Here is a 14768-nt window from a genome sequence, read left to right on the forward strand (position 1 = left end):
TCAATCCCCAAAAATATCTAAGAGAAAAATTTATCTGTAATACCAAGTTTTATATCTATTCCTATTCTTCAAAGTATTAAACTCAAAGTATCGTTTCTCGTATAGGAAATAATAGAGTACAATCCACAACTTTCTGATATGTCCATGCGTCTGTCTATCCTCTATATTCGTCGATTATCTCCGCAAATATTAATTTACTAACACTTCCTTTCTGTTCTGTTTTCCCGTAATTATCAATAGAAAATTTATACTTTTATAACTCAATTCTCTACGTTTCCGTGCTCTGAAAATGAAAAAAAAAAAAAAAAAAATTCCTTTTTCCGGGATATTTACCTGCCTTATTTTCCTGAAAGCTGGTATTAGATTTTCGTACTTATAATTCTGTAAATCTTAATTTTAAAAAAAAGCATAAAATATATGACACAAGAAACACGTTTCCTGCCTTTTTTTTTTGTTTGTACTCATTAAGAATTACCATAATTGTTATTTATTTAATAATTTTGAATAATAATTATATTCTACAAAGAAAACAATTTTATTAACATGTTTAAAAATGAATTAAATTCAAAAACGATTTACATTTATATAAAAATGATTATTTACAATTTAAAATTGAATGTGATACAGTAAATATTAGTTATGTCTGACTTCAAACATTCACAGAACACATTGATTACGTTTTAGTATTGTATTATACTTAACTGATTATAATACACATTGAAAAATCCCCCCAAAACTTATTTTTTTAAATGATAAATAAACATGAAAATCTTCCAAGTTTAATTGGATTATTGAATAGTAACAATGAATATAACTTGTATTCATTTTTCGAATTGACACTCTCTTTTCTAACCATTCTGATGAACTTTTCTAATCAGTTAATTAATTAAACAGTGTTAATCAGACGAATACAAATCTTCTAACAAAGATCTGGTGATGGAAAAATCTGGCAAACTAGCATTACTGGGTAGTTTAGTCTTGAACACGTCTTCTTTGTCATCGAAATCTCCACAATCTCTCCAATAAGTGCTATCGGCGCTAGAGTTTCTTCTTTTGTTAGAATTTCTGATATTTACACTTGATACTTGAATGGCATCTTGAGGTTGAGCATACATGTACTGACTTCCCTTTTCTGAATTCCTATTCTTGTCTATCGGTTCGCTATAATTAAATTCAGTTTCGCACGATGGAACTTTTGGCAAGGGAGAATTTGGCTTCTTATGTTTAATGCTGTGAATATCGTCATAGATAATTGTATAATATTCGTTTCCTTCCATTTGTTCCTGCTCGTTACTTATACTCTGATTTCTCTTTTTGATTAAACTTGATTAAAAAACGATATAATAATGATTTATAATATGTTAGATAAATAATTATATATCCAGTAGAATAATATAACTTACCATTTCCTTAAAATTACGAGACATAAAATAACAGTAAAAATAAGAGCTGATGAACCTGCTCCTATAGAAGCGGCTATAACTAAAAAAAAATAATTTAAAAAAAAAATTAGATATATCTAAGTCAAAAACTGTGATATATCTTTATGTAAATGGAGTGAATTAAACTTACTGATTAATTTCGTTTTGGAAAAAGATGACGAATTGTCTGTAATATTTAAGCGTTAACAAAAATATAAACAAAATGGAAGAAAACTAACATTACTTCTTTTACCTTTACACGCAGTAATTATGCTCCAATTTCCATCTGGTAAGCAACTGATCGTTGAATATTCAACGGGTAAAAAATAATTAGAATAACATTTAACTGTGGCATTACGGTCGACTCGTGCTGGCCTTTCATATATCCAATAAGTCCCATCGATATTCGTAGGTAAATCTGGGCAAGTGATTTCTAAAACAGAAAAAATAAGATTATCTATATATGTAAATGTCAAAGTATGTATAAATATACATTTTAGTTACTAAGACAATTGTTTTTATCACCCTCTCCCCACCTAACATCACCAATCTCCCACTCAGTTAAAGAACGAGTAAAGCAGCTAGTTTATTTATACACGTTTTCGCTTCAAATAATTTTAGGGAAGTATTCACAATTGCATTATGTCGTCATATTTTATTTTACAGGAACTCCAACTGCTAGGAAATGACATTACATTTTTAGTATCAGGAATTAATTAAATCGATTTTATTTATAAATATCTATTAGTAGTCATTCGTAAAGTATACTCGAAGCAAAGGTGAATAGGAGTTGCAATTGCCCGTCCTGAGATTTGTGTGTTTAGAGTAATGATTTTAGTAATTTTTACAGTTATAATCGCATACATTTCGCTCCTTGCCAGACGAATGATTCTGCTTTGAGAGAGTATTTGGTCTGACTTTCGAATACTTACGCTATTTTCTGGCCGAATATATCCGAATGCCGAATATTCGACATAACACTAATTAATACATTTATTTGAAAATAACAAATATAACTTTTACCTTTACACTTGAAAGAAACAGGTGTCCATGTATTATTGGCAAGGCACAAAGAAACTGCAGATGGTACCGGTTTATAGCCTCTGATGCATTGCAATTTTGCATTTCCTCCAATTGATTTGCTCGTATAAGTTACTTGACCATTTTCTACCGTGTCGAATTCATCGCATTCAGTCTCTAAGAAAATAATGGTAACAATTAGCCCTACTGATTTGAAATTCGGATAAATTTAACCAGTAACTTCAAATACGGCAACGCGATCTGCCGAGGGGAATGGCTCCTGGGAGAATTTCTACGAGAAACTGATCCTTATTCGGTTATTATAAACATAAAGAAAACCACGACCAGTGGTCAGTGGTTTTATCCACTCGGCCACTGATGAGTTTAAACAATAACAATATCGAAAGTTTAAATATTCAATACTTGTGCAAGTAGTTTCATTTCCACTCCATCTTCCGTGTTGACAATATCTGGTTGATTCTCCTGACATTTTATATCCGTTCTTGCAAGTGTAAATAGCAGCGGTTCCGTAGCGGTAGTTGCTTTTATCCTCGTTATTATATTCGTATCGAATCGACCCGCTTTCCGAAGATATATTCAGTTTGAAACAACTGTAATCTGAATAAAAAACATCATTGTTATCGATTTTATGTATAATTATGAATGTGTATTACTGATAATATGTGTGGATCAAACTCACTTTTTTGCCAATATATTTTTACTTCACAAACACGTCGAAGAGAATCATAAAGTTTGATCGTATTCACTTTTCCAGCCATTACAGTGCAATTAAAATCGTGTATCACGAATATTTTCCTCTTTACTGTTGTTGTCATATTCGATAATTCTGTACAATTTCTCATGGAATTCTTTACTTGATGTGCGACCTTAAAATCTGATAAATTAAACATATACTTAATTATAAGCATTTAACAGGATTATAAATAATATTATGATGATTTATGTATGTATGTCTCTTTAATCCGACATTAAGTTCGGTAGACTATCATTACAGCATTCAGGTTAGACACTTCTTTTATTGTTTTCACATATGCATTTCGGACTTATATAAATGTCAAGTCCCTCTTCAGTGCAATATTAAAAATTGTCACACTTATATGATACCTATGGTTCTGTCTTCTAAAACCACGGTGTCTAACGGGTAACATTGGAAAGATTTTATAATACAGCCCTTAAAAAATTTTTCCAATGTTAAAAGAAGTGTCTAACCTGAAAGCTGTAATGATAGTCTACCGAACTTAATGTCGGATTAAAGAGATATACATACATAGATCATAATAACAGCTACCAAAAGTGATATTTAGAAGAATATTATGATGATTCTTTGAAAATCTAAAGATTTCATTAAATTCGATTTTCCTCGCTTCATATTTATGTAAATAAATACATCAAATATACTTTAGAACAGTGATTCCCAAACTTTTTCCAGCTACAGTCTCATTGGTTTCATAAACTTATACCCAACGCCCCCAACCCTTTGTAAGAGAAAGGCTCGGAAATATTCTTAGAAATGCTTTTCTACGAACCTCACACTTTGTGTCCTTTACCGAACATTGTTCTCCACATTAAACTCAGTATTTCTTCTTACTTGTTTTAACAGAGGAAAAGGAAAGGTTGTCAGTGTTCCCAACTCTCGCCTACGGTCAGCGTTCGATCAGTACCCTGCCTTCCATGCCCAGTTGCTTCTTTTCGCCTCGTAGATTTACTCACCGCCCGCAGGGAGGCGATAGTGCCCACTTTGGGAATCACTGCTTTAGAAAATTATGTGATTGCGAAGTTCATAATATAAGCTTATTTACATACTTTATACAAAAGTCAAAATATCTATCTATATTAGGTAAGGGGTTCTATACCGTTCAACGTATCCGCATGAAATTTGGCACGAATATTCTTCGACACTAGAAAAAATAATATAGGGTCCCCATCTCAACAACCTCTTAAGCCCAAGCAATTTTGTGCTGTTTCATTATTGCAAATACTGTACTTAGGTCAATAAAAGACCATTGTTTGTATCATCCTCTTCCCAATTCAACTTCACCAATCTCCACTATTTCAAAAGCCCGAGCAACAGAGGGCATACACGTGTGCATAAAAACGTTAAATCAATAATGCAAATTGTTCCCTTGTATGATAGATCCGAGAAGATAACATTTGATTATCGCAGAACTACTAAAACACAGGATCATAAGCTAATACGACAAAGGAAACAGTCGTTAGGAGCTAAATTGGGAGAAGAGGATGTTGCGGAAGAACAGCAGTTCCAACTTTAACAAGAAACAGTTTGAATCAATAGAACTTATACAAGAAATCAAAGAAAAATTTGCAATCTTTGAAATAATTTGATTTTTTAAGGGTGTTTCCTGCAGGGTAATGCACAAATGATGCTTCCATGCATAGCTCGTATGTTAATGTACCATATAGGGCGCTGCCAGGATAAACGTAATTTACAATGCCAGTCATCATCAAGATATATCGTACAGTTAGTTATTATTAATTATTTAATGAATGTGTAACTTATAAAACTACAGTGTTTATACATACAAAGTAGTATTAATTTATGGTACTGTACATGTATACATAGACTTATGTACGTGTTATGCGTGGAAGCATCTTTTGTTCGTTAATTTCGAACAATCCTGTGAATTATTTAGCTTTAATTATAAGAAATTTATAATAATATTAAAAATAATAACAAACATAAGAAATATTCAATATTTTTTAAATAAAAATAATGTAGAAAAGTAAAAGAATATGTATTAAATTTATTTATCTATGAAATTATTTTAATATATATAAAAATAAGGGAAAATTCACTACCATTTCTTATAGTTTTTGTGATCACCTTTGTATTCACAAAAATAAAATTAAATAAATTATAAGCTTGTTTTAATTCTAAAACGTTATAACTTACCTTTCATATCATGAACCACTCTCAGAATGACGTAAGAGTTAACATTGTCATCACAATTGAATTGAAATTCAAACGTCTCTTTCTGCAGATTTACACATGTGTTATAGTCTCCATCGGTTAAATGAGTCAAGTTTTTTTTTGTCATACTCAACTTTTTTACATTATTTGTAACTGAAATTTGAAAAAATACTTTAATTATCAACTATTAAAGATCATTTTAAATTTAAAAAAAAATTACACTTCGAACTTACTACAGATTGGAAAAGTGCCATTCCATTTTCCCGAATTGCAAGTTAGAGTTTCAGATCCAATCAAATAAGCTTCAGGATCGCAAGAGAATGTTATTGATTTTTCTGAATCTGTAACATTGTTTTCGACGTATTTTCCATGAAGAGGATTCGCAGGAAGACAGCAATCTGAAATATATATTCCGTTTGAATATAAATTGAGACAGATCATAGCACTAGACCCTATGATGGCCCCTGGCTTCACATTTAACAAGGTTTTGTTATAAGTCTTTCTTGTACCGAAAACGTTTGCACTATATATTTCATAACGCCTTATTGCTGCTGGAAACGTATGCAAAGTTAATGTAATTTACTGATGTGTGGTATGAAATTGGCGGTTATATCAAAGAGTGGCGCAATTTCTATTCTGTAAAAATTGCATTGATTGCATTCACTGCACAACGCACACTGTGACATAACGCAAATGACCTGCGTAAAATTCTGTATTTTAAGACAGCAGGATGGAAATATTAACCTTGATAAACGAGGATCTTTACATAGCCCAATATCCTAAATAGGAGTTCGGATCTGTTGATCGTGGCAGATACGACGTTGGAAATGATCGGCTAATCATTTTCTCGTGCGAAAGCTATTATTGAACTAAGGCTTACACACTTAACCACGCGGCCACTGATGGACTATGCAATACAGTAGAACCTCGAAAACTCGGCCTAATGTGGACCGAAGGGTGGCTGAGTTTGTGAAAATGCCGGGTTATCGGGAATGGGGTTAAAAAAAATAAGTACGAGTGTTTCCTCAGAAAATACTGTACTGTACTTGTATTTATTGTTTACTTGAGAATACAACAGAGAATAAACTGCCCAAATACCCTTAAACAAAGGAAAAGTATGTCCTTTATGAAGGCATAGAGCCTTTACTACATGAAAATGAAAATTAATGAATACACTGTGTACAGTAATTTACCTGATAAGACAGACCTCAGAAAAATACTTTATGAGAGCTTTTATACTTTTATAAAGCTGTCTATAATGAAAATTAATTAACTAAGGATTTTTTTGCCCTGCCAGGGTGTGGCCGAGTTATCCGAAGTGCCGGGTTATCGAGAGCCAAGTTTTCGAGGTTCTACTGTACAAATAAAGTAAGTGAAGTGTACACTTAGTAGATCCCTAAATCAAATGATTCGATATATATCAATATATTCTATATTTTCAATTCATATATAGTTTGAATAATATATCTGTTTCGTACATGTATATTGGATATGGCTCTGTATTATTTCCTGATTATTTGATGATCTGTGCAAAATGGGCATTAATTAAGAACTTTTTTTTAACGATGATCTCATCTACAAAAAAATAATAATCATCATAAACAAATTATAGATTTGTCGCGATGATTATTCCTGAGAGTAATAAACAGTAAGGAAAGTAAAATAAAAAATAAAAACACGAAACAATTACTTTATTTAATTAAAAATTCCTTTTATAGACACGCGAAAAGATAAAATGTATAAAGAAATATCTCAAGTTAAAAATATTCTTTTTAATGCCAGGATGTTTTCTATATTTTTCTCAGAAAAACGATAAGCAAATTCATCTCAAACTTTATTACTTATTTAAAGATTATAATTCATAATTTTCAGTAGATATAACTTTATGAAAAGTTCATTCAAAGTAGAGAGTTTATATTATCACTGATTATAATGGAGAGAACATCGTGACTTTACTTTAAAGTAATAATAAAACTTGTTTAAAGATTACTTTCATTTTAAGATAAATTTTTATTTATCGCTTTCTAAGAAAAATACAGGAAATATCCTGACGTTAAAAGAGATAATTTTTTTTTTTTTTTCTGTATGCATGGATGTGTGGGGCGCGATTTTGTTCATCTATTTTGAAGCTTAATAACTCTTGTGCCCTTTGTCGAAAACTTTTTTGAAATTTTGCAGTGAGATTTGTGTATTGGGGAAATGTTTCTATAAAATTAAAGGAAAATCGGATCATTCGTTCGGGAGATATTAATGGTGGAACCATATCTTCCGAATCAATCTGAAGATTAAAAGGCAATGGTAGCAATTTTTTGAGACGAAAACAAAGCGACATATTCGCATTAAAGAATCATCACATCATTAATTCAATTTTCATACCTTTAAAATTATGTTTACAGTTACTGAAACTTTGAAATTATCCAACTAATGAAACATAATCGGAAACGTAGATTTGCTTTTTTTTTTTTTCCTTTTTAATGTCAAATGTTATCAAATGCTTTTTTTTTTCTTAAATCAATGCGACATTTAACACAACGGAAATTAACTTTGATTACGTTTAACTAACCTTTAAAATTATATATTTTTGATTTAAAATTAATCTAATTAAAATAAATTGATAGTTAATAAACAAAATTCATAAATATATTTTCGAAGTACATCATACAAATAATACAAATGTGATACGTTGTTAACATAACGTAAAAATTCACAACATTTCTATGTATATAAATCTATAGAAAAATATATTTTTATGTTATTTAAATGCATTTTTTTAAAAAAATACAGTTACATAGATTGATTTACACAAGTTCAACATATATTTTAATTAATTTATAACGTTAGAATTATACTTTAAATCATGCACCCTGAAACGAATACATTACAGATATGGATATATATACATTGTTATTAGGTAAGTAGCTAAGTACAGTACGTCCTTAAATAATATAACAGTGAATAATTAATTCACAATTTAATAGATAAGGGTATTAATTATATATTTAGATTATTCACTTTCTTTACTAAATAATCCTTTTATTTTATATAAATGCATCGTTTAATGATAAGTCAACTCGTAGATAAAGCGCATTGGTGCCTTTTTTGTTCAATTAATTACAAAAAAAGAAAAGAACAAGGGAGCTTAAGCAAGTGACATAATATAACTACGTTTAATGTAACAAGACTTACCTTTTATTTTGTTCTTAGCATTCGAATTCGCTAGATAAAGTAGTAAATAAAAGATCGGTATTAATCGAAGGCACGCCATTCGGTTACCTTAAAGTAAATATCACAGTTGAATTTAAAAAAAAAAAAAAAATGTTTTCAAGGCATCGACTAGAGACAAACAGTCAATGACGTCAACATTTCCGTCTGTGTTCCGGCTTCAATTCTTGTTAAGAGTTTGATACGTAGCCACAAAGTTTCTAAATAAGATTTCCTCGATAGTTTTATATTATTTAAATATTAAATCGAATAAATATATTTAATTAAAATAATCGAATAATTATAGTATTGATATTATAAAGAATATTAAAAAAATATAAATTTTTTTTTTCTTTAAGTTTTTATATAAATTGAATAGAATTTATGATCCTTTGTGAGCTCTTCGATGAAAAAAATTAATATAAATTTTGTATTAGATTAATGGAAGAAAACTAAACCCGTGTGAAAAATAGGGTGTAAAACTGATCTAAATCCATAATAAAAAACTCAATGTAAACTGACAACAATCAGAAATTGGATTAATTAAACAGAGTTTTGCTTATGCTTCACATAATGAAATCATACTAATATCCTTGATGCATTGCAGTACCTTTATACGAGGAGTATTTTAGAAAAATTCTACTGCGATTATTAGGGACATGTAAATAGTACGGAAATTCCGCTCAATACGTAAATTTTCCAAACATAAGAATAAAACGCTAATTAAAAATGTGATCTTCACAAATCATGTGGCAACATACGAAGTCGATGACCTTATGAAAGAGAAAGAGCCTACATTATGCAATCTATTCTACAGTAATTGGTAGAGCACTGAGACAATGTCTTGTAGTCCAGAACACTACTTTAAAATGATGTTACGTTATAGGGAAACGAGACGAAATGCACGAGAAGCAAGTACAGTACATAAATTCCACAAGTTCTTTCCAACTGCACGAAGACCGATATGTATTAAGTCTACAGCTAACTGTTTTTGTGTTAATTTATGTATTGTTGGCTGTTATTCTTTACAGTCAAATATGATTTGTACATTATGTTACATCTACAAAATGTGAAAAAAGTTATATAAATTATTAGTCAAAGGGTTGGGTGCAACTGGCTAAACATAGAATGAACAGGCAGAAAAGTTAGAGGAAGCGGATGAGGAAGGATAAACATTTATATATAAATTATGGTTAAACGACTTTGATATATCTAAAGAAATAAGTAAAAATAACTTATTTTGTGAATTGAAATTATCATATTATTTCATCCCCGTCGGATGATGATTCATTTCTTGTGTAAAGTTGCACAAGGCTAGTTTTTACTCTTAGATAGCCTACATAAAATTGTATTTTAACGTAATTTTATTTTGTTTTTTAAATTTTGCCAATATTTTATTGAAAAACTAGTATTTATCGACGTAAAATTACTATTATTTAAACGATAACTAGATAGAGAAACCGAGGCAGAACGGAACACTTAAGGTTTTAAGCGTTGTAAAATACACTGATGTGCAAAACTTAAGAAACGATTGCTTTTTACCGTAACTTTGCATGAAATCTCCTGGGATACATGAAATTCAGAATACAGAGACAGTATTCTGTAATTAAATGATACTAATTCAAAAATGAATAGAACGCATACAGTATAGAATCAAAGCCTGTTTATTGCAGTCTTTCACTGGACGTGCTGACTGCACACGTTTTGCATGCCCCCATTTCACCCGTGATGTTTTCTTCTTGTATACAAGTCACCTTTCTAGTGAATTGGATGTTCATTGTACTGATCGCAACAAGCCCTTTTCTACGATTTCATGGTTGTCTGCTTAAAAATTACATCGTTGCTTAAGTTCTGCACACCAGTGTAGTAAAGGAAACACACATACAAAATTTACTGATGAGAATAGCATCTTTAGCGTCATTGTCTAATCCAGCACACGAATTATTGGCCTATTTAAAGCAGTTCTGGCAAATAATCAATTTTTCAACAGAACGAAATCGAGCTCAGTTCTTCCCCGTACGCAAGTTTTGTTTGAATGTTGTTAGTTTATATTATAAATTAAAGAATTACAATATACGTAGTGTACACGAATCTACAGTTCAAAGGACAATAATGCTATCAGTGCTTGTGCCGCATACTCTGGATGAAAATTAGCCTAAGAGAGCTTATAATGAGTGGCCATATAAAGCAGGAATGGCCAACTTTTGTGTACATAAGATCTACTTTTTATCTTAAAAATGTGTCGCGATCGACTCGTTGTCGTAGGCATAATCTAAGTCAGCGATGGGCATTCCGCGGCCCGAATCGCATAAAATGTGTATAAATATATCAATTTCCTAGCTTAAAGTGGGCCCCTTTATCCGATTTTTTTAAACAAATAAATTACGTAGAATGTTTCTTTATTAATAAAAACAGACTCAAATATTTTATTTTTTGTTCGTAAAAATAACATTAACTTATAGTATGCAGCAAAAATTCAAACGTTATTTTCTACAACTTATGTGTGTGAATAGTTTTTCCTGCAATGAATTTAGTAAAAATTAAAACGAGAAACCGGCTAACAGACTCACCTCGAAACTAATTTAAAACTAGCAGTGACTAATATTTAATCAAATATTTTTGATACATTACGTTTACATCAGTTCTAGAAGCTAAATTAAGTATACCTATTCTATTTTATAATTATATATGAATAAATAATTGTGATTTACCGGCATTTTCCCCCCTCTTTTATCTTGTATGTGGCCGGCGTTAGTTCAAAAGTTTTGAAATGCGGCCCTTACACAGAAAAAGGTTGCCCATCCCTGGTCTAAGTGGCGAGGGGGAGGGAGGTGTGAAATACATACTAAGTTTAGATAGAAAAGAAAAGCCACAATTTAATTTAAAACACGAAGAAAAGGTACTTACATTTTAAACAGAAGAAAAATTGAAACTCAACGTTGTCACTTTCGGGGACCACCACTTCACCCTTCTTCTCTCTACCGTGTCCCGACCTACTCTCTCTGTCCCTTCTTTTTTTCGGTTTTACGACCCTTTGTCTACATTTCTTATTCCCCTTTTACAACTGTACGCAAATGGATTGCACATGGACCGACAAAACCGCATCTGAGGGAGAACGAGGAGGTCCGATATCACTACAGTTGCGTTTGTGCGTTACGTTCACGCGTTGCGTTCGGTTACAACTTACAAGTGTAACACATTAAGTCAAGACATCGCAAGCGATCGACCAAAATTGGTTTTGCGATCGACCGGTCGATCGCGATCGACTTGTTGGCCACCCCTGATATAAAGAACGTTTTTCTATTGACAGGTGTGGTCTAATCACAAAATATCGTATGATAATTCGTTTATAATTAGCGATTATGGCATGAATGGAAGTTTGACCCACTCGCGCCTCTCGTGTGCCAATTTCATGAATGCCACGTGGAATCGCCTATATTATAAACTAATTGCATACTGTACTATTAATTATACAATATTTATCATAAGCCACTTATAACAAATTATTATTTTAGTTTAATAAATAACAATAATAATATATAAATATGATGTGTATTGTGCATGAATTAATTATTCTTTTGCTTATAAATAATGATAATGATTAAAGCTAAATATAATTTTTTTTAACTCTTTCAGCCCTGTGAGTACTAAAAGGGGTTATTTTAGCTAATCCTGTTGTGGGTCCAACAAATTCAAACGGACAACCATCCGAAAGATTCTTAGGGTTTACGATCCATCTGGACTCGTTCTCGGGTCTTCTGCAGCCGTAGGTGTCACCTTAAGTAATAGGAATTCCTATTTGAACGTTCCAAAACACAAGATAACGTTAGAAAAAATGGATTCACTTGACATCTGTAAATTTCATTTTAATAATTTTATTTATTAGAAAATAGAAAAATTTTAATTTTTAAACTGAAATAATTCAACTCGATTAATGTTATGACGTAACGCGTCACGTATTTATTGAAAGTAAGCAATTTTTAAAACGCATTGCAGGATGATTCCATTGTTGGCGTCGTTTTGTTGGAGGAAACAATACGGTATCGCGAAGAGAATACGAAGAATTGTTAACGTTAAACAAATGTTATTAAAGTGCGAGTTAGGACGAATGAAGCTGCACAAGTGATGTTAATCACTGAGAGTTGCATTCTTTCCAACTCTCAGTGGAACTCTGACGCAGCCACCTCCTCGTGGTGAGTTCTAAGTTGCCATTCGTTCGGAAATAACGAAGGACAAGCGAAGAGTTGCGTATTTTCGTTTATTTTATTATTATAAGAAGGGATGAAAATAAGTCAATACACGTAGGAATAAAAAAAGTAAATAGCAGTTATTTATTGTGACAACGTCACAATGTCTTGTCTCTGTACATCATCGTTTTTCTGTTAACAATAGAATTAAATTGAATGTAATTCAACCCTCTTCCACAACACTCCATTCTTCATAGCGGACCCATCGGTATGGTGGCATTAGAATAGAAAAATCCAAAATACGAGGATACCAGCATGCACAAAATATGATTTAATAAATGATTTTTGAGGGTGCAGAGTTTAAATATTTGGTCCGTTTTTCGTAAAATTTAATTCGTTGTCAGATGGCTATTTGATATTCGGCACTGAGTCGAATAGTTTCTTAGAGGTAACATTCGTAGGAATCAAATACTATCTATAATATAATCGAGACGGGTTGATAATAATGATAATAATAATAAGTGCAGAGCCCAAACGGTTAGGAGTTGAAAGCTGAAATTTGGTACACAGATAGGGTACGTCACGAAAACGCACACTAAGAAGGGATTTTTCGAAATTCCCCCCGGGGGGGAGAAAGACAGGATTAAGTCTTAACACTTCCATCAACAATGGAAGTGTTAAGTAACAATGGCGGTGTTAGGTAACAATGGAAGTGCTAAGTAACAATGGAAGTGTTAAGTAACAATGGAAGTTTTAAGTAACAATAAAAGTTTTAAGTAACAATGGAAGTGTCAACAATGGAAATGTTACGTAACAATGGAATTGTTAAGAGAAAGCGACGTGCAAGACGCAGATGCAGTTTTTTTCGTTTTTGCGGGAAATCGAACATATTTTTAGACCCATCTAAAAATTCTCTAATTAGTCTGGAAACAAGGGGACCCAATTCTTGCATTCTGTGAAATCGAACATATTTTTAGACCCATCTAAAAATTCTCTAATTAGTCTGGAAACAAGGGGACCCAATTCTTGCATTCTGTGAAAACGGGTAAGGTTGACTGTAACGTAATAATCTTTATCTTCGCTATCGTTACTTTTGCCCGAGCAACGCCGGGCCCACCTGCTAGTACTATAATATAATATAAAGGTTCGAAGTACGAAAGAATCTAATGTTGTTATTTTTTACCCAAGTAACGCCGGGTTTATCTGCTAGTTTATCTAATATTTTCGTTTTAAATTTAAATGTAAGATGTTTGGTCGTTAAAATTGATTGAAAAAGGCGTTCGAATTCAGTTACACCTGAAGATGGCCTATTGTATTAGATTGAAAACGTTTGTGTTTTGTTTAATAAACATTTTTCAGCAACAGAAGTTAGTATTTATAGTTCATTAAGACAAACTTTTAATTTTGTTTTACTTTTCCTTTCTCTCCCTCGTACAGAATGTAATTGGAGACTTTCTTTTTAGAACAAAAGGATTAAAACATTACGAAAGCCAATTTTTTAAATTCTTTAATATTCGAGTAAATTTTTCACGAAATTTTACAATGCAGAAGACCGTGACGGAAGAAGTTTTCAGTTTTATCGGCGATTGTTATTGAATCGACAATACAAACGCCATTGTTGTTCGTCCGGAATTCAGACGCCATTTTCATATCACAGGCATTTCCTGAGGAAAATACCGAAATTTTGCTTAGTTATAGAAGAAATAACGGAAGAAGAATCTGAGAAATGGCAGAATAATCGAGGGAAGAGGAAAAGATAAACACCGTATTTCAGTAAAGGAAACAAAACTGAAATGATATATTTGGAAGTCGACATTAACCAACTAACAAATTACTATGGATGGAATACCTTGTTTCTTCCATTATAGAACAGGGTTTCTTTTTTTTTTAACTCTTTCCGCCCTGTGGTCAATAAGAAGGCCCCATTAGCCTGGCCAAATCCGTCATTACGGATTTGGCCAGGCCCACAATGGGGCTGCTGGGTAATTA

At 31.8% G+C, this 14768-nt stretch overlaps 1 protein-coding gene across 1 annotated transcript; it reads right to left on the reverse strand.

The window, feature by feature from the left end:
• Nucleotides 1-546: 546 nt before the first annotated feature.
• LOC111613704 (sushi, von Willebrand factor type A, EGF and pentraxin domain-containing protein 1-like) lies at nucleotides 547-8736 on the reverse strand. Its single transcript, XM_023355045.1, has 10 exons — nucleotides 8578-8736; nucleotides 5625-5789; nucleotides 5374-5544; nucleotides 3142-3336; nucleotides 2865-3059; nucleotides 2445-2618; nucleotides 1675-1854; nucleotides 1573-1608; nucleotides 1404-1482; nucleotides 547-1323 (listed from the first exon to the last, which is right to left on the reverse strand). The coding sequence occupies exons 1-10, from the start codon at nucleotides 8654-8656 to the stop codon at nucleotides 897-899; spliced, it is 1701 nt and encodes a 566-aa protein (XP_023210813.1). The 5' UTR covers nucleotides 8657-8736; the 3' UTR covers nucleotides 547-896.
• Between the last annotated feature and the right edge of the window lie 6032 nt (nucleotides 8737-14768).

Source organism: Centruroides sculpturatus, unplaced genomic scaffold (genome assembly GCF_000671375.1).
Source record: "Centruroides sculpturatus isolate CEXI.00-Female unplaced genomic scaffold, Cexi_2.0 scaffold1770, whole genome shotgun sequence".
Lineage (NCBI taxonomy): Eukaryota > Metazoa > Arthropoda > Arachnida > Scorpiones > Buthidae > Centruroides > Centruroides sculpturatus.

Bases quoted from the DNA above. Each gene is read 5' to 3' on its own strand.
- LOC111613704 (XM_023355045.1), bottom strand. From the start codon at position 8,656: ATGGCGTGCCTTCGATTAATACCGATCTTTTATTTACTACTTTATCTA. The intron at 1,483-1,572 runs GTAAGTTTAATT...ATTTTTTTTTAG, and splicing joins TTCCAAAACGAAATTAATCA to TTATAGCCGCTTCTATAGGA. The intron at 1,324-1,403 runs GTAAGTTATATT...TTTTTAATCAAG, and splicing joins CTCGTAATTTTAAGGAAATG to TTTAATCAAAAAGAGAAATC.